The sequence below is a fragment of the Chiroxiphia lanceolata genome, chromosome 20 (assembly GCF_009829145.1).
Source record: "Chiroxiphia lanceolata isolate bChiLan1 chromosome 20, bChiLan1.pri, whole genome shotgun sequence".
Lineage (NCBI taxonomy): Eukaryota > Metazoa > Chordata > Aves > Passeriformes > Pipridae > Chiroxiphia > Chiroxiphia lanceolata.
In genome coordinates this window covers 3915390-3940600 of record NC_045656.1, presented here as the reverse complement: position 1 = coordinate 3940600, position 25211 = coordinate 3915390, and the positions used below count along the sequence as shown (strand labels likewise).

Below are 25211 nucleotides of genomic sequence, written 5' to 3'. Positions count from 1 at the left end.
TTGGATCACAATTTGTAGTCAATATAGCCTGAAGTGAATAAAAAGTGAATTTTCCTGAATCAAAAATGAACCCGACATTTCAACAACTAGGCTATCAGCAAAGTTTCTTTCCAAAAAGATGTTGCAGCGATGTTGTAAAAATAGATTTTAATTTTCTTTTCCTTTAGCAATTGATTTCCAAAGCATAAAGTCATACTGCCAAAAAAACAGATCCAAGAGTCCTTTATCTTTAGAAGATGGAGAATTAGGCTCAGTTCTTAGCAAATCCTCTAATCTGTAGTCACCTGGTCATTTGCAGCACTTTTGTTTAACCTTAAGATTTCATACCTCCCTAGTGACCTTAAAGGGGACTTTTTCCTAAACTATTAACTAGAAAGAGACCAGCAAAAATTAAATTTTCTCCTAGAATAGGGCAGGAAGGAGACAAGGTTTGGACAGTTTTTAAAAATGCTTCTCCCTTTGTCTGAAAACTCGCTGTGCAGACTGACAGTCTATTTTTACCCACTCAGAGTTAAGGAGGGGTTCAGCCACTGCATCTTCACAGTTTGGAGGACCCAGAAGTTACTCTCACTTGTGCTGGTTACAGAAATGTCTTAAAACCATCCTGAGGCATTTAGACTTGCACGCAGAACACTTTCCTTCAGCTACTAAGCCATTAAATTCTCGCCCACTCTCTATTGTTGTATTTCTGCTATCAAAAAATCCACAACAATTGTTTTAGCAGAAGCTGGCAATGGAATGTGCAAGAGCCCAGGATTTAACAAGAAATCAGTAGGTCATGGCCTTTGCTCTAATTAGGACTTTATTGTTGACTTTCATAATAAAGCCTGATCAGAGTTCAGATATTCAAGGGAGTGGATTTTGATTATAAGACGTCCGAACAAATTGTTTTGTTATTGCCTGAAATCCTGGGTATTGCAGGTAGGCTTTCCCTTTTCCCTCCACCCCATTCTTTCTAATATCTCTCCCTTGTTTTCTTTTGACTTTCAGCTGTAGTTTTGTCTGGTCCTCACTGGGTCTGACAGCCATGGCCTTTGTCACTGGAGCCCTGGGAATGTGGGTACCACTGTTCCTGTACAGGGCTCAGCTTGTCCAGGGCATTGTCCCCCCCTGCCTCCAGGAATCGTGCAATTCATCCAACAGGTGAGCTGGGACTGTGGAACCACCTTGGAAACACTGCACAGCCCTAAATCACAGCTTGTTTCCAAAGGGGGAGGGCAGGATGTGACTGAACACTTCTGGTGAAGGCAATGGGGTGTGAATGTTAGACTAAACTGCTTCCAGGTATGCTGAGACACTCCTATTTGTTTGTTTATAATCACTCAGTTAACTGGGAAGATGCTGCCAGCCCTGTGTAAGTAAATTGGGAAGAAGCAGTAACAGGAACACTGGGGGGGAAAAAAAAGGAGCAGCTTTAGCAAGGAGATTTCAGTTGACAAACGCCTGTGCACCCCAAGCTACTTAAATACACATTTAAATAGTTTAAATCCTTTTTGGTGACTTCCCCATTATCTGCTTGTTAGTATGGTTTTAAAATCCCTGCTGTGTTGGCCAGGTGATTGTGGCTCCCAACATGAAGAAAACTTGATGATTTTGATCTAGTACCATATCATTGCATCAAACCAGGATGATTTGGTCTTGTGAGCACCTGCCAGCAGAGCTCTGCTTACAGAGCACATCCAGATCAGTGAAGATCCATCAGTAAATACCAAATGGTGGGTGGGAAGAGGAATTTACAAGAGTAGAAGACTTTGAAGCAATCAGAACTTTTTGTGGATGAATTTTCCCCAGCTAGGAAGAGAAATTTTCCCTTATGTGTTACCAGAATATAAATGTGTTATGTGTTATCCAGCATACAGTGTGTTATCCAGAACACAGAAATGCATTCAGTGCTCCTCTTGAGTCTTCATGGCTGCCCTCAGTCACAGTGAGCACTGGGACTGACTCCCTACCAGTGGCCTCCATACAAGTGTCCCTTTCTTCTGGAGGTATCCCAAATCCGGTTTCAGTCTCTGCCTTCATGATGGATTTCAAAGAACTAAGTGGTTCCTACACTGGCTTTCCAGGTAAAGACAATTAAAGGGAAAAGCAATAATCACAGCTTGAGTGTGCTCTGCTAACAGGGTTCTTCTGCTTGCCTGCAGTGGAACAACTGAGCCAGCTCAAAAGTGATTTCTGAGTGGTAGTGTAACCAGATGGATTGAACAGTCACCCCCAAATCCTTCGATGGGAAATGAATTGTCCTTCCACAGATGCCACCAGTGGCTCATAACTTACTAGTGAACAATACTGAGAAGGGAGTGAACCCAGGAGACTGGCTCGGGGTAGGCAGAGGAGACTGAACAGTTTCAGCTGTTTGGCTGTTTCTGTTCACAGCTACAGTTTAAATACTTCCTTTGTTAAGCTGAAGGTGTTGCCCTTTGGTTTGCTTTCTAATCCACTTCTGAATTATTATTCCACGGTAGTGTTGCTACAGCAGACATGGTCTTCAGGGAAGGGAAATGGAGCTCCTGATAGTTTAACCTCATGTCCTGCTTCTTACAGGATACTTTAAAAATAACCTTGGCATAAACTCGTGCCAGAAGCAGCATAAGGCTGGTTTTAGACTGTTATTCCAGGGGGATGTGAAGAAACAGAATATAAACAACAGCGTCAGACCTGTAGCTGATGGTGCTGGAGGAACTGAGCTGCACATTCCAGGACCTGCCCAGGGATACTTTGAGGATCCCCTCTGGCTGCTCAGCGGTTGCAGGCTTTGTTTAAGGATCAGGGCTGTGTCACAGACTCCCTGGAAACACAAACTCAAACGGCACCACAGCTGACTCAGGTCTCAGTCCTTTCAAGGTAGATAAATAGGGTTTTTTTTCAGGTCTTTGTGCAGACACTTTGGAACAGATCAGACAGATAAGGGAGCATTTTCAGACCCTAAAAGATCCCATAGGAGCCTTTCCCCAGGAGACTCAGCTTCTGTACTTTCCTACTCCCAGTCAACTGAACTGTGCTTGGATTTAGTTTTGGCTGCTCTCTTTTATTCCAGCTCCAGGTTTATTTCAACTGCAGTTTACAACACATGAATATTCTAAACACAATTCCATGAATGCTTCAATCAGCTAATGTCACCTTGGAACTTTTCTCTCCTGAACAAATCTCTAAGATAGTTACTCTGCCTAGTGACAATCTCTACTGTCACTATCAAGCTGTAGTGAGTGATGAATCAGAATTCTGAAGAACTTGCAGGGAGACTACAAATATGCTAAAAGTTTGTTATCTTGCACAGAAATACTTTCTTTTTTTCTTGTAGAATAATTCAGTCCTTCCTAATCAGCCAGAAAGAAAATAAAAAGTGGATGCACTGCAGTTTAAAGGAACAGATCCTATCCCAGCTGGTTACTTTGCTTTGCAGTTAGAGAAAGCTCAGGAAAATGTACAGAACTTACCATGTAACACTGAAATATTCAGGAGCACTTGTGCTCAGAATACATCGGTCCTGTCCCTGTTTGCCTTTGGAGAACTGTGATGCATTAAACAATCAGCACCACTGGCCTTTGGTTGCTTTGTCATTGGGGTCTCATTTGGGACAGACAGAAAAGCACACACAGAAGTCTCTCTGGAAGCTGAATCTTCTAAGCTGTTCAGACATGTTCCTTTAAAGCATGAAGTTGGGATTCCTGAAGAACACATTTGCATTTGCAGACACACAAAGCTGAGTGGTGCTGGACATTCTGCATTCAGAAAATGCTCCATGGACCTGGCACAGTTAACTATTCAGTATTCTTTGAACTCCTCTGGGAAGTGGTAGGTGTTTCCCAGAGTCAGAGAAGTGACTCATCTCAGCTGTGCTAACCAGAGGGTTATAATTTAGATGTAGATCATTCCACGTGCTAGGATCCCTTCCAAGACAGCAGATTGGGATAGAGAGTTACTCCATCTGTGTTTCAGGGATGACTGAGTAGATTGGTTCACAGGGTAACCAAGATGACTGGGTCTCCTCCACATCACTGCATGTCCAAGCCAGGTCCTACTGGGCAGGGTCCTCCTTGAGCCTGGGTGCATAACACCTGCTCTGGAAATGGGAAAATATCTGCTTCCCAGGACACTCATCTTCCACGGAGGCTTGGCAGTACATCCGTTTACAGGGAGTGGGAGGGTTACATCAAATGGAATGAAATTCAAGTTCCCCATTAAAGATTCCTCTGAAACTACAGGTATAAGCTAACAGCATTCCTTTTCCTGCAGTACCCTGCTCAGCTGAATCCTTTGCTTTGTCACCAGCCTAATCTTCGGAGGCATCACCGTCGGGACAGGAATCGTGGGGGTCGTCGCTGGGGCAGAAGCCGCGAGAAGATTAAGGAAGATGTACAATAAAGCTGATCCTCTGATCTGTGCCACCAGCATGTTCAGCTCTGCCCTGTGCCTCTACACAGCTCTCATGGTGGCCCAGACCAGCATCCTTTCCACCTTTGTAAGTGACAATCAGCAACGTGTCCCTTGGTGTCCTGGGGAGAATGGGAAGGGGGAGGAGGAGGAGGCAAGGGGTGGCTTTTGCAGAATTCTCTGCAGTCTTTTAGACCATTAGGAGGTTTCAATGACTTATACAGTGACCAGGTAAGAACTGGGAATGGTGCTCCAATGCTGCCTGTGGCCTGTCCAGTGGGATCCACGCTGGGCATTCCTTGTTCCAGGACAAAGGGCAGGCAGAGCACTGCAAACTGGGCCTCAGGACCTGCTGAGTGCACTGAAGAAGAGAACAGTAAGCCTGTGCATGAAGCTTGTCCCTTCTCCAAAAATGTAGTCAAAGCAAGTCTCAATCTTATGTTAATTATTAATGCTATGCAGCTAATTTAGTATTCTTATTTATTTTTGCTTTCTGAATTCTTAAAGACTGGTGTAGTTGGGGCTGTACAATACACAGAGTTCTTGCTAAGAATAATTGAGCCATCATTTTCAAAGTCCCAGATCACCAGCTGATCTTCAAAGTCAAGCTTTTGGCAAAGCAAACTGAAGTATAAATCACTTAAATTCTGTTCTTAGCAAAGGGAAAAACAGAAACCTACCAGGAATGTTGAATAGTTCCAAAAACTCCCTGTGAGAGGGAACTGAATGTAAACCTTATTTCAACTATAATCTGGTAACAGCTAGGGAAAGACTCCAAGGTTTTTTCCTGTGACTCCACAGCCAAAATCACCATGATTAACATAAATAAGAGGATCCAAGTAAAGTTAATTACAGTAATCAACAGTTCTCTGCAAAAGGGTGCTTTTGCAGGTTTTTTGCTTCTAAGAATAACACTTGTTCAAAGAGGTTTTCCTTTTGACTCCTCAGGAATGTGTATTCCTGTGGAAAAACACCTTTACACCAACAGAAAAACAAGTGGATTTGCATGTCTGAGTGTGTGTACACAAAGCAAAATGTGAAACTGAAGATTGTTTTTGGATTCAGGAGTGGAGATCTGAGTGCCAAAGAATTAGCCCTTTTCTTTTTCTGTCTCTCAGGTTCCCACATAGCCCCACTCTGAGTTTGTTCTTCAGTTCTCTTTTTTGTCATTAAATCTGGAGGACAACAGTTTCATTTGCCAGTGTGTGTTCGATGAGTGAACCAATGTATTGGGTTTGAATTACCAAAATATACCTTTTATTAGACTTGTAGAATCTCAGAATGCTTTGGGTTGGGAGGGACCTTAAAGATCATCTCACTCTACCCCCCTGCCATGGGCAGGGACACCTTCCACTATCCCAGGTTGCTCCAAGCCCTGTCCAACCTGGCCTTGGACACTTCCAGGGATGGGGCAGCCCCAGCTTCTCTGGGCAACCTGTGCCAGGGCCTCACCACCCTCACAGGGAAGAATTTCTTCCCAATATCTCATCTAAACCTACTCTGTGTCAGTGTGAAGCCCCTTGTCCTGTCACTACAGTTCCTGATGAAGGAGCTCTATAAGGACTGATGAAAGTTTAAATGTTTCTCTCCTCACAAACAGCACTGTGTCTTCCAGCAGGGTGTTATCCAGAAGGAAATTCCAAACTGGGCTATGGATAACTGTGTTCTTTAAGTTTCTTCCAAAGGGCAGACCAGGTAGTTTTTTAATAACAGGCTTTGCCATTTTGTCTTTTGTTTGATGTGCTCTATGCAGGTCTTCCAGCACTGGGCAGGGGGAATAAATTGTAGGTTGTGTCAGCACCTGATTCCCCTGGTACTTGTTGCACTGCCTGAGCATCCCCTCCTCTGGCCCAGCCCTGCCTCTCTGTGCCTTCCTAACAAGGTGGCACCAGGCACACTGCTGGCAGAACTGCAGTGCCCTGGCAGCTGCTGCTTCTAATCTGAAGGCCCCACTGAACCAGATCTTCCATTTGTGCAGGACAGGAGCAGGAAATGGTTTTCCAGTCCCTGTCTCTCAGGCACAGGCACAACCTGTCTCTGCTTCACCATGTGGGAGCCCCTGCAGCAAGAAAGGGTAGAAGCAATGACAGAGGTGTCTGTAGGGCACTGGGGGGGATCATGAAGGGGAACAAGGCTGTGGCCAAAGCTGGAAGAAATGTTTCAAAGCACAAGAATTCTCAAGTTAATGTGGGACTATGGCAAGGCTGACTTCCAGGGTTTCTGTTAGGGTAGATGGGCTGAAATGCTGTGAGATTGCTCTTGACTTCAGAGAGGCTCTGTCTCCATCTGCTCTGTCTCCAAAAGCAGCTGAAAGCCCTGTGCTCACTGCAGTGCAGGTGCTTGGGAAAGTCATGGCTGAACCCCAGGAGGTGAGGAGCTGACCCTACATCTGCAATCCACACAAGACCTTAGGAAAGAAAAGAAAATCTAACAGAGCTCTGTCTCTAACATTAAGACAATTCTGTTTGAATTTATTACTCTGTGGAGTATGAGGCCTTAGCCACTGAATATCACATTTTTTTATCAAGGATAATTTTTCATTTATTTCCATTCCTTTGATCTCCAGGTTGACAGCATAACTTATTTCCTAAAGATGAATTCTACTTTTCTTGCACTGGCCATGAGATGCTCTTGTTCTGAGGGCTTGTACAGACTAAATAACTTGGAAAAAGCATGAAGAGAAAGAAAAACTGGAAATTACACTTTAGAAGTGCTAAACATCACAAGATTCCTATAAGGGAGATAGATCAATCTCTCATTTGATGTATGAAGGCAGGGAGTCATCTATTCCATTGGTGATATCTAGGAACAGTTTGGAAGCCTTCAGAACCTTCTGCTCTAACTGTTGGATTTGCATCTTGTTATATTTAAAGTATCAGCCAGGATCTAAATAAATCTCTTTGCTCTTTATCTCCTTCCTATTTCCCTTTAACCTGCACTATCTCTTGCTACCCATGGCACCACTGACAGAAGTTAGGTAAGTTCATACCACTATTGCTTGATGAATTTGGATCTTCCAACAGATCTACTTCAGAGAATTTTACCTTGAAATAAAGGGATGACGAGCTAATATTTTCTGGGGAGTGCAAGATTTCACAGCCAGTCCTTATTGCCAAGTGTCTTGGTAAAAAGCTGAGCTGTGTGATTTTGCTCCCCATGTTAACAACCACATTTTGTGTTTGCCCAGAGTTCTCTAATGTAGATGTTTCACTTGCTTTCCAGCTAAGGCTGGAGCAGTGATATTGCAACAGTCCTGAACTGGAGAACAACAGTTGCACTCTGTCTCTTGTGAGGGCAAAGCCTGCCAAGGCTGTGTCAGTGGGCAGACTTGGACAGTAGGATGCATAGATCCAAGACTAACACATATTCAAGGAGTATGTGAAATGACTGATATTTGTTATATAACTTAAGGAAAAGCAACTATGTGTGAGGGAATGGATTCAGCTGCAAATTAGGAAACCTGTATAAAGCTTTGTGAAGAGAAAGCTATCTGGATAATGGTCTATATTAAGTATCTCAGTTCTTCAAGGAACTTGTTCTCCAAACTGGTTTGGAGAAGAAAACACATGAGCAGAACAGACCAGAACCACAGAGGAGGCAGGAAGCTGTGCAACAGGTCTGGTTCTCCTTAGGAGAACATCAGCCACCCCTCCAAAAACATCTGGGCATTTGCCACTGTGTCTTTCCTAGACCAGCTACAACATCTTGACCAAGGCCTTACTGAACAGGATGCCTGTTGTAACCATGGATTTTATTTCCCAGGTGTCATCTGACTTTGTGGCCTGTGTCCTAAATAGACTCTGCCTTCTAGCACTGCTCCACCTTGACAGTGTAGCTTTACTGCTCTCCTAAAGCCCCACCTAGCCTGGGCAGGCTGCTCCAATCTGTGTCCAGGGCTGGCTGAGAGGGTTAATATTCTCTGAGCCCACAGCTGTAAGAACTGTTGGGGGCCCTACCCCTTTTCCTGATGGCTGGGTCTCCATCTGTGATGGATTAGGGAATTCCCACAGGGCACCAAGGCTTTGAGGCTGCCTGTTCCTTGGAGTCCATTCCATTTTGGAAGTTCTCTCTCTGAAAGAGCCTTTAAGACTACTTGTACTAGCACAGAGATGCTTCATTTGCAAAGGGACATCTTTGATAATTTTTCAAACCTGTGCTGAAAGTTTCTCTTCCCAGGGTCTTGCTTTCCTCTTCCTGGGTTCAGCAGTTCATCAGGAGGGTGGTGTGTGTTTCCTATTTTGACTCTTCTGCTGAGGATTTGTGACACAAACCCCACATACCTTCTCTGGTTCCTTTCCCCACTTTTAAGATGAAATTAGGGTTTGTAAGCACAGACAGAGATGTTCAATTTATAAATAAATGTGTGTGTAGGACAGCTCTCCCACAGGCATAGTCAGTGAGCCTGCCTTCATCCTCACACCAAAGAAGGACCATGCACTGTGGACAGTCACTGCTTTCTTCTCTTCTGCAGATTTTTATTGCATTTGGAGAACTGTTTTTATCTGTGAACTGGGCTGTTGTGACAGACATACTGCTGGTAAGTGCTCAGGCATCTACTTCCTTATTTCAAGGTTTTTCTCAACATAATGTTCCTAAGGCTGCATCATTGGTGGCTTTCTGGGAAGAGACAAATGAACTCCTATCAACAATCCCCTTATTGGTACCCTGCTCACACTGGGGATGGAATCACAAGCCCAAGGAAGGGCAGTGCATGATTTCATTTGGATTCTGCCATCAGAATTTCTTTAGAAAGCAGTGATGTGAAAAGCACACATCTTGTGGCACTGTTAGTCTAGGTTTCGATGAGCAGCTTGGGTTTTTTATCATTTCAAAGGTTTTTAGTTAGTAATTTTTTAACACACTTGAGTTTTTACTCAAAGGAAAAATTTGGCAATCTTACATTTATGCTGTAGCTCCACAGTAACTGATCAATGTCTGTGTAAAACCTGGGACAGATGTTGTTATTAACACTGAATTAGAGAGATTATCACAGTCTTATCAAGTAGTTTATATGACTTTTTAATTAAATGCATAGTATGAACAAGTTGAATACTGTCAATTAGTCAAATAGGCAAGGAAATTATCTACCTTGTTCACTTCTAGTAATGAGACTGCAGAAAACTGATTTAAGTACCAGAGCCAGACTTAAATGATTGACAGTTCTTCTGTTGCTCCCCATGGGCACAAGACAGAACATTTCAGTTGACACTATCCTTTTCTACAAAGGGTGGAGTACTGGGTCACACAAGAGACCCAACCTCGCCACTTTGGGATCCCTGTGCTGGTGGGTGTGACTGTAACCCAAACATTCCAAGCAGGAAGCTCCCTGAGAGACAGGGATTGATGTGTGATTGAAGAGTGGTACAGGCAAAAGGCTGCTGCAGCTGGTACTGAAAGTGGGGAAATGGTGTGAAGGCACCAGGACAAGTGAGAGAAGGCACCAAGCCAAGGGCACAGCAGAACAGACACCTCTGACTCTTTCTTCCCAAGCAAGAGTCCCATGTTTCCCGTTTGATGTGAAAGTGTTTCATTCTGAGGGAGCTCAAACCTATTTGCAGGTTGCTGCTGCAAACCCTGCTGTCATAATAAATCCTTCATTTAAGAACCACAGTGAATGCATTCATGTGTGGCACAACACAGCAGCAGTTCCCAAGAGTTTAGGACAGCAAAGGAACCTTGCAGGCTGTGCCTCCCCTGGAGCACAGCTGCCTATGAGCCTGTGAGGAACCCAAAGTTTCCACCAGGGAGTGATGGCACCATGGTCTGAGTTGCTCAGATACAACTTGCTTAGTATCTCTTCCCCCTAATTAAACCCAAGGAGAAGACAAGCTGAGCAGAGATGAAAGTATCTCTATTACAGTGTTCTGTGTGAAAGGATGTGACAGAACTGCCCAACGCTGACCCCTGTGTAGTGACCAAAGGGCCCAGCTGTGAAGCACCACAGAACTCTCCTTCCACTGCTGTGACCTTGCCTTGACATGAGCCTGTTTATCCACATATTTTATAGCTGAAGAGCCTTTCTTTACATTCTGATTGAGATGAAGGAAAGGAACTCCTTCATGGGTCTTCAGCAAAGCCCTGCCGACACTGACTGTGCGTTATGTTCTCTTTCCTGGTGCTGCTCCCTCCGGGTCAGTTTTCTGCACTCTGGAATTTTCATTAAAGAATAAATAATGCAGACAGCATTAGGGAAATGGCTTCCTGCTTAAAATCTCAGCCAGCAGCAAAAGGGTTTTGCTTCTTCTTTGACTCTCACAGAATGGTCAGAAACAATTATCCTATGAGAAAAGAGCTGGAGCCTTGCAGCAGTGAACAGGTGCAGAAAAACTATCACTGCTCCAAACTGACAACTTTTATTAGCTTCTGTTTCAGTTTATTTTGAAATCACTGGGGTTTTGTACCAGAACCAAGTATTATTACAATTACCATTCTTTTTACATCAGTTGAGGCACCACTGAGGGATTTTTTTTAAGTTTCTCAATTTACTTTTTTCTGAACTCCTCCATCTGCATTTTAATTCTGTCCTCTGTCACTGTTAAAGAGGCAGGTGACACTGAGTGAGGTCCTGGTGATGTATGATGAGGAAAGTGAGGCAGATGGTTACTGTCAGCTCATTCCTTCAATTCCTTCCTGAACCCAAACTGCAAATCCTGGAAGGAGCTGGGCTTTGGTTCAGTTCCATCGTTCCAGTCTCAGTTTGCTCAGGGAACACTGCATCACATCCCAGCCTGCAGGAAGTCTGTGGGGAGTGCCACTGCATATCCTGGATCCATCTAAATCCAGAAGAGAAGGAGATTCTTGTCTCCCAGGTGACCAACACCACTCACTGCATTTACTTTAGAATAGTTTGGGTTTAGGTACCAGCAATGTTGCATCGATTGGCAACAAGTGGGGAGGTGATGAGTTTGGCTGAGTTCTGTGGTGGTGTGTCCCCCTGGGAGCAGACATTCAGTGGATTACCATCAGTGTGCTTTGGGTTGGATCTCTTGAATTCTAAATATTAATCATTTTATCAGAGAAATGATGGAATTGAGCTGCATTTGTGGGTATCTGCTCATTTAGTGGCAATTTTATCCAGGAGTTGGGTTTTGTCCTGCTGGAACCCCACAGGTTTGGCGACTTTCTGCTGTTGCAGTGACTGAAGGGTGCCACAGATAATAGCAGTAATTCCTCTTTTTGTCTTGTTTCCCACGTGAACTGGTAGGATTTCTGACAATGTAGCTGGATTTGCTAATGCATGTTCTTATTTTGCCATGAAAATGACTTTTCTTTCTTCCCACATGGCACTACTAGCCAGACAATGTAGCTAGAAATTCATTTATCCTGCAACCTGTGGAGGTGAAGACAAAGGGAGATGCTGGCTGAATGATAAGGACTTTCTTGCTTTGTGGCTGTGCATCAGGATGCAGTGCATGGAGCCACCTCTGTCCTCCTGCTCAGTGTAAACACAGAAATCTCAGCTGTACAACTCCAGTGCTAATGTGCACGTGGAGAGGGGCTGGAGCTGCCCTGCTGCTTTACTGGGAGGCTGTACCTGGAGTGTCCCTTATGAAACATGTTTGTCCTCTGTGAGGTGACAAGATTCTGTCTTTTAGGGTTGTGGCAGCTAATAGCTGCTGGAACTGGAAGCCTGTGTGGGCCTTTGGAAGGCAACCAACACATTCCTGCCTTTGGAAGTGCCCTGGGAGGTGCAAGAGTGTTCCCCAGCCTGTGTTCCATCTGCTCTTTCAGCTGACAGCTCTGTGACAGCGTGTGCAGGAGGGTCTCTGGAACCCCCAGACACAGCACCACAGGCTTTGCAAACTGTACCTGTTTGGGGCTTCCCTGTCCAGGCCTCTGGGCTGGGATCTCCTGGGAGATGGGGGAGTGCAGGATGTCACCAGCATCACTGCCATGGGGTGGGGCCCTGGGCAGTCCCTGTGGCTGGGCAGGAGGCTGTGGCTACTTCAAAGTCCCTCTGTGGGGGCATCTTTTGTTTCTTCTTTTCCCAGTGAATCCCACAGTGCCTGGAGCTCTTGGTTTCCATTGTACAGAAGAACCTGAGTGACAGCACAGGCAGAGTTTGTAAGACCCTCTAAACTATAGGAAACATCCCATCCTTCTATTTTTCTTGTTACAGCTTTATTCCACCTGTCTGTTGCAGTTAGAGATATGGGATATTAAAGAAATGTGGTAAGGAGGTGGTGCAGGGCACTGGGAGAGACAGAGCCCATTTAGCTTCTCTGGTGTTTGCAATGCCCACGATACAGTAAGTGCATAACAATGTCTGATTTCCATTTTTCAAACACAGCCTGTAAAAGACATCTGAGTGTAGGACAGATGACATGATATCCTTGGAGAGCCAAGACCTGAAAGTCTCCAGTGTTGTACAGTCTGTCAGAGCCAGGTCTGTCGGAGCTTCCCAAGCTCAGCGTTTTCTACTGTAGTTCCTTTATCTCTCTCTGCACAAGAGCCTGTTCCCAAAATGCAGATGCTCATCTGGTACTCCGGGCGTGTTCCAAGAGAAAACAAAGCATGAGGAGACTGCAGACCCTCAGTTAGGCCAGAGTGTGCCATGGCCTCAGTGAGGAGGAGCTGGGGGACTGTTCCTTCATCCCGTGGGTGACAGGGGTTTCAGAGCAGCCAATCTCACACAACTCTGCTCTTGCTGGCCCAGGACTGGGTGCAGTGTCGTGGCAACATGGCATCAGAGAGGTTTCCTGTAACTCTGAAGAGATGTCCAACACATCCCTGGTTTAATACTTATTATCATTGAAGCACTCTACCTAAATATTCCCAATGAAAAATAAATGTTCCATCCATGGTTAGAAATGTCTACTTTGGAGGGACTGGGAGGGATTCAAGGGAGCTGCATGTGCCCAAAGGAAGGAAGGAGGTTGTGCCTTCCAATCCAGCTGCACTGTACAGAGCTCTCCTACTGGGTGCAGAGGGGCTGGTTAGGAGTGATTTGTGTATCCAAGGTTGAGGCCATTTCTGCCTAAGAGGGGCACTGCCAGTGTTCCTGGTTCTTTACTAAAACTGGCTGCAATATGGAATAAGCAGGACAAAACTCTAACTTAAATGTGAGAGCAGGATCTTTTCTTAATTTTAAACCCAATTTACTCATCATGCTAATGTTTCCTTGAAGGCAGCTATAGGGCCAGTATATAGGTTATATACCTTGAGTTTGTCTCCTGGTAGAACACCAATCACCCTGTTAATTAGTGTTTGAGACACACTTAGTGATGTTTAGATCACCTTCAAAACAAAAACAAGTTGTGGGATAGAGGACTGGGAGAATATTAAGCATTTTTTCTCTGCTATGAGCAAGTGGTTGGAAAACAAAGGTATGAAGGTTTGAAATTGCTTCTGTCTCATTCTGACTGTGAATGCATTTTGTGTAAATGCATTATTGAAAGAGACACAAATTATATGGAATCATGCTGTACTTCTTCAGGCATAGTTGATCTTCAGTAGCACAGGCACAAAGCCCTTATTACCCCCAAATTACTATATTTTATTTGACAAAATGGTTCTAATCTCTGTGATGCTTTGCTGTGTCCTGGGTGTGCACATCTCCAACTTGTTATTTAAACTGTGTGTACTCACAAGCAAAATCATTTGGAGGTGTTGATATCCAGTGATCTCAGGTGATACCCAGTTACAGGCAGTGCCACCACAGCACCACCAGCCACCTCCTGGTCTCACAGATTGGGTCTCCTCCCTGTGATCTGTGAGGTCCCAGCTGACACCCTGTACAGCCACAGCAGCTCCTTCGGGCTCCAGGTCCCCCAGAGTCCCCCCAGCAATCCAGACCAGGCCTGCTGACACAGGTCACAGGAGACTTTTCCCAGGGGCTGTCAGTGCTCAATATCCTTATTAGCAAATCATTATGACTGCAAGGAATACTTGGCTGGAGGCTTCTGATAGTTGCATGGCCAAAAGAATCTGTGTAGTGAGGGGAGTCCTGGTTTAGTTACTTCACTGTCATTCCCTCCTGTGTCTTCCTTCCCTGAATGGTTTTTCCCTCAACAAAACGTGCAATGTACTCTTTTGCCCAGAAGAACTTCTGTGTCTCCAAACTTGTAATACAAAATAGAAAAGTTAATGCCTCGATGTCTCTGGGATGTCCCAGAAGCAGCTGCCATTGCTGAGGCTCTCTCTGGTGCTGTTTTGTTGCAGTACGTGGTGACCCCGAGGCGCCAGTCCACGGCCATCGCCCTGCAGATCCTGCTGAGCCACCTGCTGGGGGATGCAGGCAGCCCATACCTCATCGGGGCTGTAAGTGAACTCCCTGCTTCTGGAGCCTTCCTTGGGGGAAAACTGCCACAAACTGAAGCACACTCACAGACCGTAGACACTACCTGGTCCAAAACTACAAATTACTTATATTGCTTATACTGGTTCTAGAACACAGACATTATTTTTTACCTGCATGAAACCCCTGGTCCTGTGACCCTGCAGGTGGGTAGAATATAATCTTATATAGAATATAATCCTATCCATGCAGTGTGTAGAAACTTATTTTGATCTGAAATGTGAAAACTCACGTGTTTTTGAAGGTACCTGTTTTTGCAAACACGATGTCATGGTACTGTACTTGGATTTAAGCACTTTCTGCTCTTGTGAGGAGTTTCATGGAAATTAATCAAATGCATTTAAAAGCCAAGACTCAAAATCTCAAAGTTGATGGTCTCTTGGAAATGAGAACAAAAGTGATGGAATTTTGCCTTTAGATACTACGTGGCCTTTAAAGCTCTGGTCTCACAGCACCTTAACCTTGATTTTCATACTCCTTGAGACCTGATTTCTCTGCCCTGCCTACATTTACCTGATCTGAGGTGCTTCTGGACAAAGCAGCCAAGTCCTATTTTCTCTGTGCAGTTCATTAGTTTCAGTTCCAGTGGATTGTACCTGTCAGTGCCATTTCCTTCCCTCATTCTTTGTGATTTAGGACACAGTAACTCTGCACACACCAATCACCCACTTTGATTTTTCTGCTTTACTGGACATGGGAGAGAGAGTGAGTCCTTGTTGTTGCTTTAAAGTTTTCTTTGTATGGGAGTTTATTTAAAGTTCACCTCAGGGCTCTCTGTTGGTGCTTTGTCCCCTGTTAACAGTGGCAGGGTTAGACAGGGCCAGGAATGCCCCAGTGAGCTGTTCCTACAGGCACAGCTGCTCCAGCCACACACGAGCTTCCCCTTGTCCTCAACTGGGTGAAAACCAGAGTTTCAGCTGTGTAATCTGTCTGGCAGAGAAGACATCCTCTCTCACTGAGGGATTCCTCCTGCTCAGCCTCTTTTTTTGGCAAATGAAGAGGCACTTTGCTCATTCCTGTGTATTAGGAAAGTCCTGCCCTCCCACTAATCCAGCTGTCTGTGCGTGGGAACAGAACACCCAACACCCCTGTGGCAGGGAAAAGGACTGACATGGGATGCAGCAACGGGAGGAACCCCAAAAGCTGAAATACCTCTTGTGCCTTCTCCTTTGACCAATTGTTTAAGCTTCCTGCCTGAAAGGTGAAGCTGTTTGTGCCTCTACCCCCCACGTGTCCTCTGAGGCCTCGTGCGGGCGGTGCTGTGTCACCGTGTGCAGGACCTGCAGACAGGCACCTTAAACAACAGCTCACCCAGGAGTGTGAAGACAAATAAAGCTTACCCAGATGAGATTAACCTCAGGTAACCTTACAACTTCATAGAGAACAGAGACAACAAAGCCAGGAATAAAACTGCTCTGTGTCCAGGTGGGATGGTGTGCAACGAGCACCTCATTTCTTCTGGAATGCTTCTGTGAGCCCAAACACCAACACTGCCCAGGACTGCTGCTGGTTAAACACTGAATCTGCTTTCACATTCTGCTGTTGTTTTATAACCTGCTTCAGCCAACCCTTTAGCTTAAAATCTGGCTGAATAGTCAGGGAATAGTCTTTTTCAGAGTCTGTTTTTCTTCCTTCTGCGCTCCAGAAATTTTTCACTAAGAATCTTAACATTAAATGCATTAGGATTGTATTGTGGCCATGATGCTTGCTGTAGTCTCTAGGTGCCCATTTAGAGTTTATCTTGCTCTTATCTGCCTAAAGTGTCATAAATAATCATATAAAACCCAGCAAAGGTTGAAGAGTCTCATATTTGTGCATTTCAAATCACACGGTGCATTCTAACTATTAAGAACAAATGTGGGAATAAAAATGACTGCTTTTAACATTTATCTTTTTGTTTATGCTAAGAAGAGATTTCAAGTTCCTTGAGTGTTGAATCTTATTGAGTTTCTTGAAATCAGCTTTTCTTTCTATCTGCAAAAATAAAATTCATATGTATCATTCATAACCTTTAGAACTTCATCCTCCCACCAGTGCAAAAAAGCAGCTGCCTGGTATCTTCTTCTCCCAGTTCCTCACTGTGTCACTCCATGACTCCTCAAATGCCTTTTGGCTCAAAAGCAGCCCCCACTCTTGTCTGTAATTAATCTCCAGCTCTTTCCTTTCTAATGAGTGTTGCTGCTTGTGCCTGTAGTGCTGTTAACCCCCTGTTTCTATCCACTGGATGCCAGTCAGGGAGGTATAAAGTTATTGAACAGCACCAAGAAATGCTAAAGGTCATTCCCAAATGCCTGTGCTGTGCTGGCTGTCTGGAGACGGGCTAGGAAATGGTAAAATGTATTTCCCACTCCTGTGAGTGGGGGCACTGAAGGGATGAAGAACATGAGATTCCTTGAGCAGTGGAAGCTGGAGAGCAGGGCAGGACAGGTGTGCTTGGCAAACCCGGGCAGCAGATTCTCATCCTGGTGTGCCTGTCTGATCCTTCCCAGGGCCACACTGTGACCAGGCTGTGAAACCACGGGAGGAAGGGTTGTTATCCCAATTAATGCAGCCTTGTTCCCTCCCCAGATCTCCAACGCCCTGCAGGCCCGGGGCGCTCCGTCCTTCCAGAGCAGCTTCCGGAGCATCCAGAGCAGCTTTGCCATCTGTGCCTTCGTGGGGGCCTTTGGAGGAGCCTTTTTCCTCCTGACATCTCTCTACATCGAGGGAGACCGGAGAGAAGCAGAAAGGCCCTGAGGTGTCTGTATGTCTGTATAACTTCTAGACTCGTAGCTGGTGGCTTTCCCGTGGGGACACCAGCCATGGTATGGGATCTGAACCAGTATCTGTGTTGTGGTAATGCCACATTACTTTCGATAAAAAAGATAAAGGCAAAATCCCAGCAAAGTCTCAGATTAAATAAACCTCCCATGTCGAGCAAAACAGACTCCGGAGCTCACAAGGACCAGGGAAGTGCTGGTAGTGACATCTGCAAAATGCTGCAGTGCCTGGAGGAAATAACATCCTTTACTGTAATGGACCAGTGCAGACTGCAGGGAGCAGGAGGTTCTTCTGCTCTGGTCTTTCTCAGCCCTGTAGAACCAGTCCTGGCTCTCTGTAGCACTTTTCCCTCTTCCCAGGGAAGTTCATGTTCAAAGTGTAAAAGACCTGAAGTAAACCTGTTGAATTGGACAGAACACATCCTCAGTCCCCTGGGTTCTTACAGCCTCCTTCTGCTCTGACTTGGTTTTCCAGGTACCAGCAAAGAACTGTCTCTCAGAGGAAGATGAACTCTGGGGCGAGATTTGCACAGAACAAAAGACCATCCTCCCCTTTTTCTTTCCTTTTTGCTTAATGAGATACAGCTGGAGAAAAGGCCAAATCACAATTCCTCCATATGGCAGAAAATCCTGCGCACTGACTTTTTTTGGATGCTCTTGACTGTGAGTCAAAAATCGCTCCTGCACTGGCATATGGCAACCCTCCCCCATCTGCAGCCAGGCCCGAGGACTCTGTGGGGCTGGGGAGCTCCAGGAGGTGTTTTATGGAGCTGCCACTGGCACCACTGCTGACCCCAACAAGGCAGGAGCTTTGGAGGCACAATGTCTCCTGGAGATTAGGGAGGGAGGCCTATGAGTTCTCAGCAGGATGAGATTTGTCTGTAGAATTTGCAAAGTATAGACAGTACAAAGTCAGTGTCAGATTCAAGAGGGGAGGGTTGTGATCATTTTATATGTAATGTGTTAATGGTCTCTTCCTAATCCTTTGAGGCTCTTCAGCATATCCTCAGGCCTTGGGTAAGTATCTCCTCTCAGAAGGGAACAGAAGCTGAAAAACCACTTAAACAGAACTGTCTATTTGAGCTCCTGTCTATCAAGTGCAGAGGATCTGGGATGTGGTATCTGCTGTCTCAATATCATGCCAGATACATGATCAGTGGGGCCAACTTGCATTGTTTGTCACAATGTAGTTTCCAGCAGCACCTTAAAGCCAAAGCCTGAGGAAGATATTGGCAAGTGAATTGTGAAGTGTTATGAATCTTGCCTGATTCTCCCAGTAAATCATAAGGATCATAAAGCACAACATTCCTGTAATGGTTGTGAATGTCTAATGTCACTATAAATACCATAATTCAGCAACTGCAGGTTTTTGTTTCTCCTTCTGTCTACCTCATTTTTAAAAAATCTGTTCTGAAATCTGACTTAGACCCAGGTAGTGAAGGGAAATAACATTGTGGGAAATAACAGAGAAGCTTTTTGTGAAACCCCGTAAGAGTGTGATAATTGTCTTTAAAATAAAAGTTGGTGTTCTGACAGACTGAGCAGCTTTTTCTGGTTGTGAAAGCCAGCCATGGCCATTATACCACTGACCTTTTGGAAATATGTCCCACAAGGGATTTTAGCTCTTGGATGTGAATGCAACAGCTTGTAGAGGTCTAAGAGCTTCAGGCATGGCAGGATTGCAGCAGCTCCACAGTGCTTCCCTATTGCTATGCTCAGGATTTGCCCTGGAAACAGATGAGCTATTTATCACTTTTGTTAAGTCAGCATTAAATTTGTCTAATAAAAAATTAACCAGGAGCTGTATCTGCCCACTGTGCAGGCACAGATTTGACATATGAGCAAGAGATGCCAAATGCTGTTCTGGAAATGGTACACGGAGTCCGGGACAAACTCCTTCCTACTCCTACTCTCCTCTCCTCCCTGAAAGCCTAGAAATGAGCAGGATCACTCTGACTACTTCAATTCCATCTTTTCAAATGCCTCTCTCTTTTCTTTGTAATTTAAGGGCATTTGGCAATTTTTTGTTATTTTTTGCTGAATTTTAGCAGGACTAACACCCACTGGGGTTCTGGCCCTCTGTCTTAAAGATGGAACCTCACTAGGATTTGTAAAAGGAGGAGAATTTCATGACGTTTTCTGCATGTCTTGAATTTGCTTCTTAGCAGGTGGCACCAAATTCTGCACTGAGGGGTGAACTTAGTGCTGGAGGAGGCTGTGGTGAACTGCAGCTATTTCAGACATTACACTCCTTTCATGCCACCAAAAAACTTGGATTAGGGAAAGCCACAGAGTGCTGGCACATGGACAGTGAAGGAACTGAAGTTCTCTTAAGGCATCAGCTGAAATACCTGTTGTTTTCTACGTTTCCAACTAAGTACAAGTGAGGGAAAAATAGAGGCATTAAAAAAGTTATTAAATTTGCTGCTTTGTCTACATTGGAAAGAGCTGCTGCTGGAAGCTGCTGGTTATGGAGATGGTTTGTTCTGCAGCATTCCTGCTGCCTGGAGTCTGTGTCCCTTGCAGCAACTGAATGATAACCTGTATTTTCTGTAACTGTTTCTATATTCTCCTCTCGCCTTTAACATTTCTTCTTTGCTCTTTCCCACCAAAACAGTGGGAAAGAGGCACTTTGGAACAGCTCCAAATGGTGGGATTTTATAATTCCATTCAGGTAACCATTTTGATCTTTTCCTCCCCTTCTTCCCTCATTCCCAAAGCAGGGACAGGTGACCTTCAGTGCTGTTTATGTGGATATTTTTTAAACAAGTTTTAGAGCTCTGCTTTGCATTAAAATGGCCTTCAGAGTTGTGATTATTTGGAGCTTCTACCAAAAGGGTGCAAGACACACCTAAGACACAACAGTGCTGTGCTGTGTCCCCACTTGCCCAGGGGTTCCTCCCACCACTGATGTGCTGTGACATTGCTCTCAGCACAGTTTTAATTGTCAAAGACATTCCATGTCACTTTTTCTCTCCTTCCCAAACCACTGCTCTGGGATGGGATTTCCCAGCTCCTCAGGATCTCCCTGTGCCAGGGCTGAAGGTGGCAGAGCTCCCAGGTGACAGATTTACAGCTCCTGTGTGGGTGCCCTCTCCTAAGAACACCTCGTGTTTTGCCCCTCTTTGCCCTCATTACTCGTGCAGCCAAATGGTCTTTTGCAAACTCAGAAACCCAAAAGTCCTCCACTATTCCAAAACATTCAGGGCAAAAGTTTTCTTCAGAGATCCTTCTGCTGGTTTGCAAACACTGTTCACTCCTCAGGCCTCCTTTGAGCACTGGGTTCTCCCACCCTGCCCGTGAGGGTGCCTGGGACCAGGGAGCACTTCCCTCATCCCTTGGAATAGGCACAAACCCCATGGAAGAACATCTGTGGGGCCCTGCCAAGTCCTCCTGGCATTTGAGTAGTTGGAACTGGCTGTGTTCCATTACAGGAGAGCCACTGGGTTCATCTCAGTTCTATAATTATCCACATTGTAATCCAATAAAGCCTTGGAAAGGTTCTTAGAAGGCTTTTTGTTTATAAGGGAAGCAAAGGTTGATATGAGGAGACTCTTGAGCCTGATGCTGGTGAAGGTGATCTAAGTTGTGGGGATCTCACTTTGTGTAATTCAATGTTTCAGAACAGTTTTGTTATTAGTATGTAATTACCCACATACCCTGGGATAATCAGATGGCTGGAATTCAGGACATTATTGTAAGGGCTGTCAAATCCCACTGCAGGAAAGTCCTTTGGAAATGCCCTGTTCAAAGTGCCCAGGTTTGGACTATGATTCCATCCCAGCCAAGGGGGCTGGAGCAGGGCTTGGGAAACACACTCTGTGTCCCTAAAACCAGGATTCTGTGCCATGAAAAGCCTGATCTGTCCAGGACTCAGCTCACACTGTGGCACTAGGGTCTGACTTTATCTGCTGGTGTTAATATCCCTACAGTTAATATTTTTCTGTATTACTGTGAAATGCTTTTAAATGGAATCGAAAGGTAAATTCATGCATTCATGTACACAGGTATAATTTGCTTTTCAGTACTGAATTTGTTGGGCAGGAGGCTTGAAACTGATGTAAAAGGATGGGAATCATTTTTGAAAGTACTGACTCCAAGCCACCTATTTAATTCCACCTCAAGTACCCTAGGAAGTGGCCTGACTTCTCCCTTCCTTCATTCCTTTTTTCCCAAGAGCCTTGCATCCCTCTGTTCCTGACAAAGGCAGGCTGAGCAGCTGTGTGTTCAACACTCAAGGAAATTAGGCCATTTGCTTAAAGATTTGATTATGGGTTTAGAAGCCTAATCTTGGGCACCTAATTTGGAAATCTTGGTTGTAGGGATTTTTTTTCAGGAATATTTCTATCCTGCTCCACGAAAACATCACTTTAAGAAATGCAGGCCTGTGAGCAGAGCTTAAGCTTCAGTGTGGGAGGCAGTGCAACTGTTCTGCACAGCTTTTTGTCTTTGCAGGTTGCATTTTCAGTGCCTGACCTTGGTTTTTGTGTATATGGACACTCTGCACATAGGAGATGTCACAGGGAGGGGGGTGGCAAAGATGGGAGCAGGCAGGGCTGTGAGGGAGGACATGGAGTGAAAAAGGACACCTGAGTTCTTGCTGAGAATATTTCCACAGTAAAACCAGTGAAAAGAAGTTTCTTTAACTCATTTAGAGATAAATGTGGATTCATTGAGTAGTGGAATAAAATGTGGATCACAGCCTACTTATAGGACGTGAGAAACATCTGCCCTCCAATGAGGCTGCAGAGGTGCAAGAAAAGGACCCAAATTCCTCCTCCTCCTTCTCTTCCTTCTCCTTGCCTTTGGACTTTATTTCCAAAGGCCCTGGAAAGCCAGAGTTGAGACTCACTTGTCCTGAGGTAGGATCTGTCAGAGGGGCAGTGGCACCCACCTCCAGCAGGTGCTGTGTGTGTCAGACACGCTGGGGGCAGTGCAGCTTGTCAGGGACACTCTGAGCTGTTTGTATTCGCTGCCCAGGCAGCCTTTGCTCCGTCCTGCTCTCCACCAGCCGAGGGCTGTGACAAGGGATAACAAGGGATAATGTTATTCTGTGTCTCCACTGGGAGCTGCCTCTCCCGGTGTCAGCTGAGGACAGGACACGGTGTGTGACAGCACAGCCAGCACAGGTCCCTCAGCGGGCTCTGGAATGTGGCTTTGCTCCTCCTCTTTTCGGCCCTCGTGGCTACAGGGAATGTGTTCCAGCCGTCGGGAATGCTGAGAGTCCAAGGGAAGCTGTCGCTGTCCCTGCCAGGGAGAGGCCTCCCAGCACAGGAGGCTGGACAGGGCTGGGCACTCCAGGGACTGACTCCAACAGGGGCAGGGTGGGCAGGGACATGGGAATGAACAGGAGGAACAGTGGGGAATGAGGAATGACATCCAACATCCCATTCAGCAACGGTGACATCAGGATTTTAAAGAAATGTCCAAATATATTGGTTCCTTGAAGGGATTTGTTTTAATCTGTGTTAAAATAGGAGTTTATATGTGCATTTGCCCCTCTAGCCCACTGCTTTAATAGGATTACCTTTAGCATCACCCCGTGGGCTCTTCCACTCCTCATTCCACATCTTCTGTGTCTCAGCAGATCCAATCAGGTGTTTTTTCATTGCTCAACAGCACAGAGGAAATGAATTTTTCTGGTGAGGGGAAAGCACAGTGAATAGCTTGATTCCCCTCCCCAATACCATCTGCAATCACTTTTGTGCTGCAAATGAAGGCAATGTTTTCCTGGGTCAGAGGTGCCTGATTATTCATAGCACTTTCATTTCCAGCAGCAGAGTCACCCCATCCCTGCCAATCATCATCCTGGTTTGTGTTTGGTTTCTTTTACAGTGCTCTAGGCTTTGCAAGTCTAGCTGCTCTCCAAACTCCTCCTGTTCTTTGTCGCTTGTCCTGGGCTGGTGCCAGCAGTTCTCAGCTTCTGAAGAGACCAACAAGGGCACTTTGGCACCAGTATTGCAGTTTTCTCCCATCTTATGAGATCCTGTCTGTTTAAAAGAGAATGAAATGGGAAGGAGGGAAGAGTGTAACACTCAGTTCACTTGTAAGTAGCCAAAAACCCCCCAAATGAGTAGTATTTACCAAGATGGATCAGTGTCCTGGTTTTCATGGCATGTCAGTGCTGACTTTCCTCCAGATTTCTTCAGTTTGTCTTTTTTCATCTTGTCAAGGTTATTCTGAAAGGCTTTGAGGTCACAGCCACCAGAGCAGGGATGTGGTCAGCGAGGGGCCCCCAGACAGGGCCACCTGCGAGATGAGACCTTCACAGACACCAAAGGAAAGCTTTCAGATATTCAGTTCTTGCAGGCTAAACCTGCAGAAAACAGGTCAGTGTTCTCAGGAGAGACTGGCAGGAATTTCACATGCTCCCTGCCATAACCTGGGAGTGGGAAATGGCACAGGGAGTTGGGACTCTCATAAGAAGAAAGCTGAAGATGGGAAAAACAAAGGAGAGGTGTTTGGATTAGAGGCAGTTCAGGGATCCACAGAAAGGAGAAAAGGGGTTGGCAAATCTCTGAGTAGAAGATGTGCTCCAGTGAGGTGGGCAGCTCTTGGCTTCCACACAGCAATGCCAGGACAAGGCTTGATGGCCTCTGTCTCTGGAGTGTGGGATCTCTGTGACTGGAGATGAGGAGGTTTCACCAAATCCTGCTGACTCAGTCCTGTGTCATGAGGGATGTGGAAGGGCTCTCTCTCCAGCATGGCATGTACATTTAACTTTTAGAAAAATGAATTTTTGGTAGGCAAAAGGAATCTGCTTTCAGCCTCCCCTTGGAAGGCTTTAGTGCCAGTGAAGTATTCCCTCAACCAGCACATTTTACTGGAGCTGTGTCCAATGGTGGGGATGGGAGCTTGTGCTGGGGTACAGCAAAGAGCTCAGGAAGCATCTGACAGAGGAAAAGTGGAAGAAAGTGAACATATGCTAAACTAGAGTGTCTGAAACTAATGGGATGTAAAAAGATTCAGGCTAATGAAGCTTTTCATGAAATAAATCTCTGCTAAACTCTACCTGGAATCCTGCACTGCCTCTTCCTTAGATCAAAGCACTTTGCATTCCTCTGATGCCTACAGGTAACAGTGAGGAGTGTTAAAATTGCTGCCCAAACATTGCTTTACTTCACACCTTGTGATAGCCACGGGCTGTGTTTGGCTCTAACAAGCCTGACGTGGGGGTAGTAAGTTTGGAAACAATTTAAGTGTGTTTAAAAAATCAGGGCATTGTTTAATAAGTGCCTGTTACTGACTGCATTATAGTTTTATGGGTATGTAAAACATTGCAGTCTGATGTTTCACGTATACACACCCAAAATACAGGGCTAGGGAAGGACCTGAGCCAGAGGCACAGCTGTGAGACACATCTGTACCTGCTGCACCCACAGGACACCTCCCTGCGTACCAGCAGCACCGAGGGAACTGCAAACAAACATTTCCAGAGGTGGGCAACAAGAAAAAATCCCTGAGATGAACGACAGGTACTTCAACGATCCTTAGGGGAAGGGTTTTATTCTAAAATCAGGCAGTAGCTTTAAACCCTGTGCAGTTTCTTGCATTTTTTCTTGAACTAACCCTGGTTGGTCTCTGATGGAGGCAAGATACCTGTTTTTCTCTATCTGATAAAATCACTCCTGCATCTGCCCTGACTGAAGATGCTGCCAACATTTTGTTGGCATTTTTTGTTAATATCTGCAGAATCTGCTGATACACAGCAATGATGTACAGCTTGAGATTAACACTGACTTGTTTTATATTGTCACGGTCCGGTCAGACAAGGTGCAAGT

At 45.3% G+C, this 25211-nt stretch overlaps 1 protein-coding gene across 12 annotated transcripts in view; it reads left to right on the top strand.

Moving 5' to 3' along the window:
• SPNS3 (sphingolipid transporter 3 (putative)) overlaps positions 1 to 24894 on the top strand; it is a 47245-nt gene extending 22351 nt beyond the window's left edge. For 6 of the 12 annotated variants that reach the window (XM_032707792.1, XM_032707788.1, XM_032707789.1 and 3 more), the window contains 5 exons: positions 991 to 1143; positions 4273 to 4462; positions 8846 to 8911; positions 14536 to 14634; positions 17240 to 18078. In XM_032707792.1, coding sequence (XP_032563683.1) covers positions 991 to 1143; positions 4273 to 4462; positions 8846 to 8911; positions 14536 to 14634; positions 17240 to 17407 — 676 coding nt within the window. In that variant the 3' untranslated portion in view covers positions 17408 to 18078. Of the gene's footprint in view, positions 1 to 990; positions 1144 to 4272; positions 4463 to 4682; positions 5201 to 8845; positions 8912 to 14535; positions 14818 to 17239; positions 18079 to 23265; positions 23477 to 23603; positions 23760 to 24747 lie in introns of those variants that run through there. The other 6 variants (XR_004360513.1, XR_004360515.1, XM_032707785.1 and 3 more) reach the window with 6 other exon arrangements.
• The last annotated feature ends 317 nt before the right edge of the window (positions 24895 to 25211 follow it).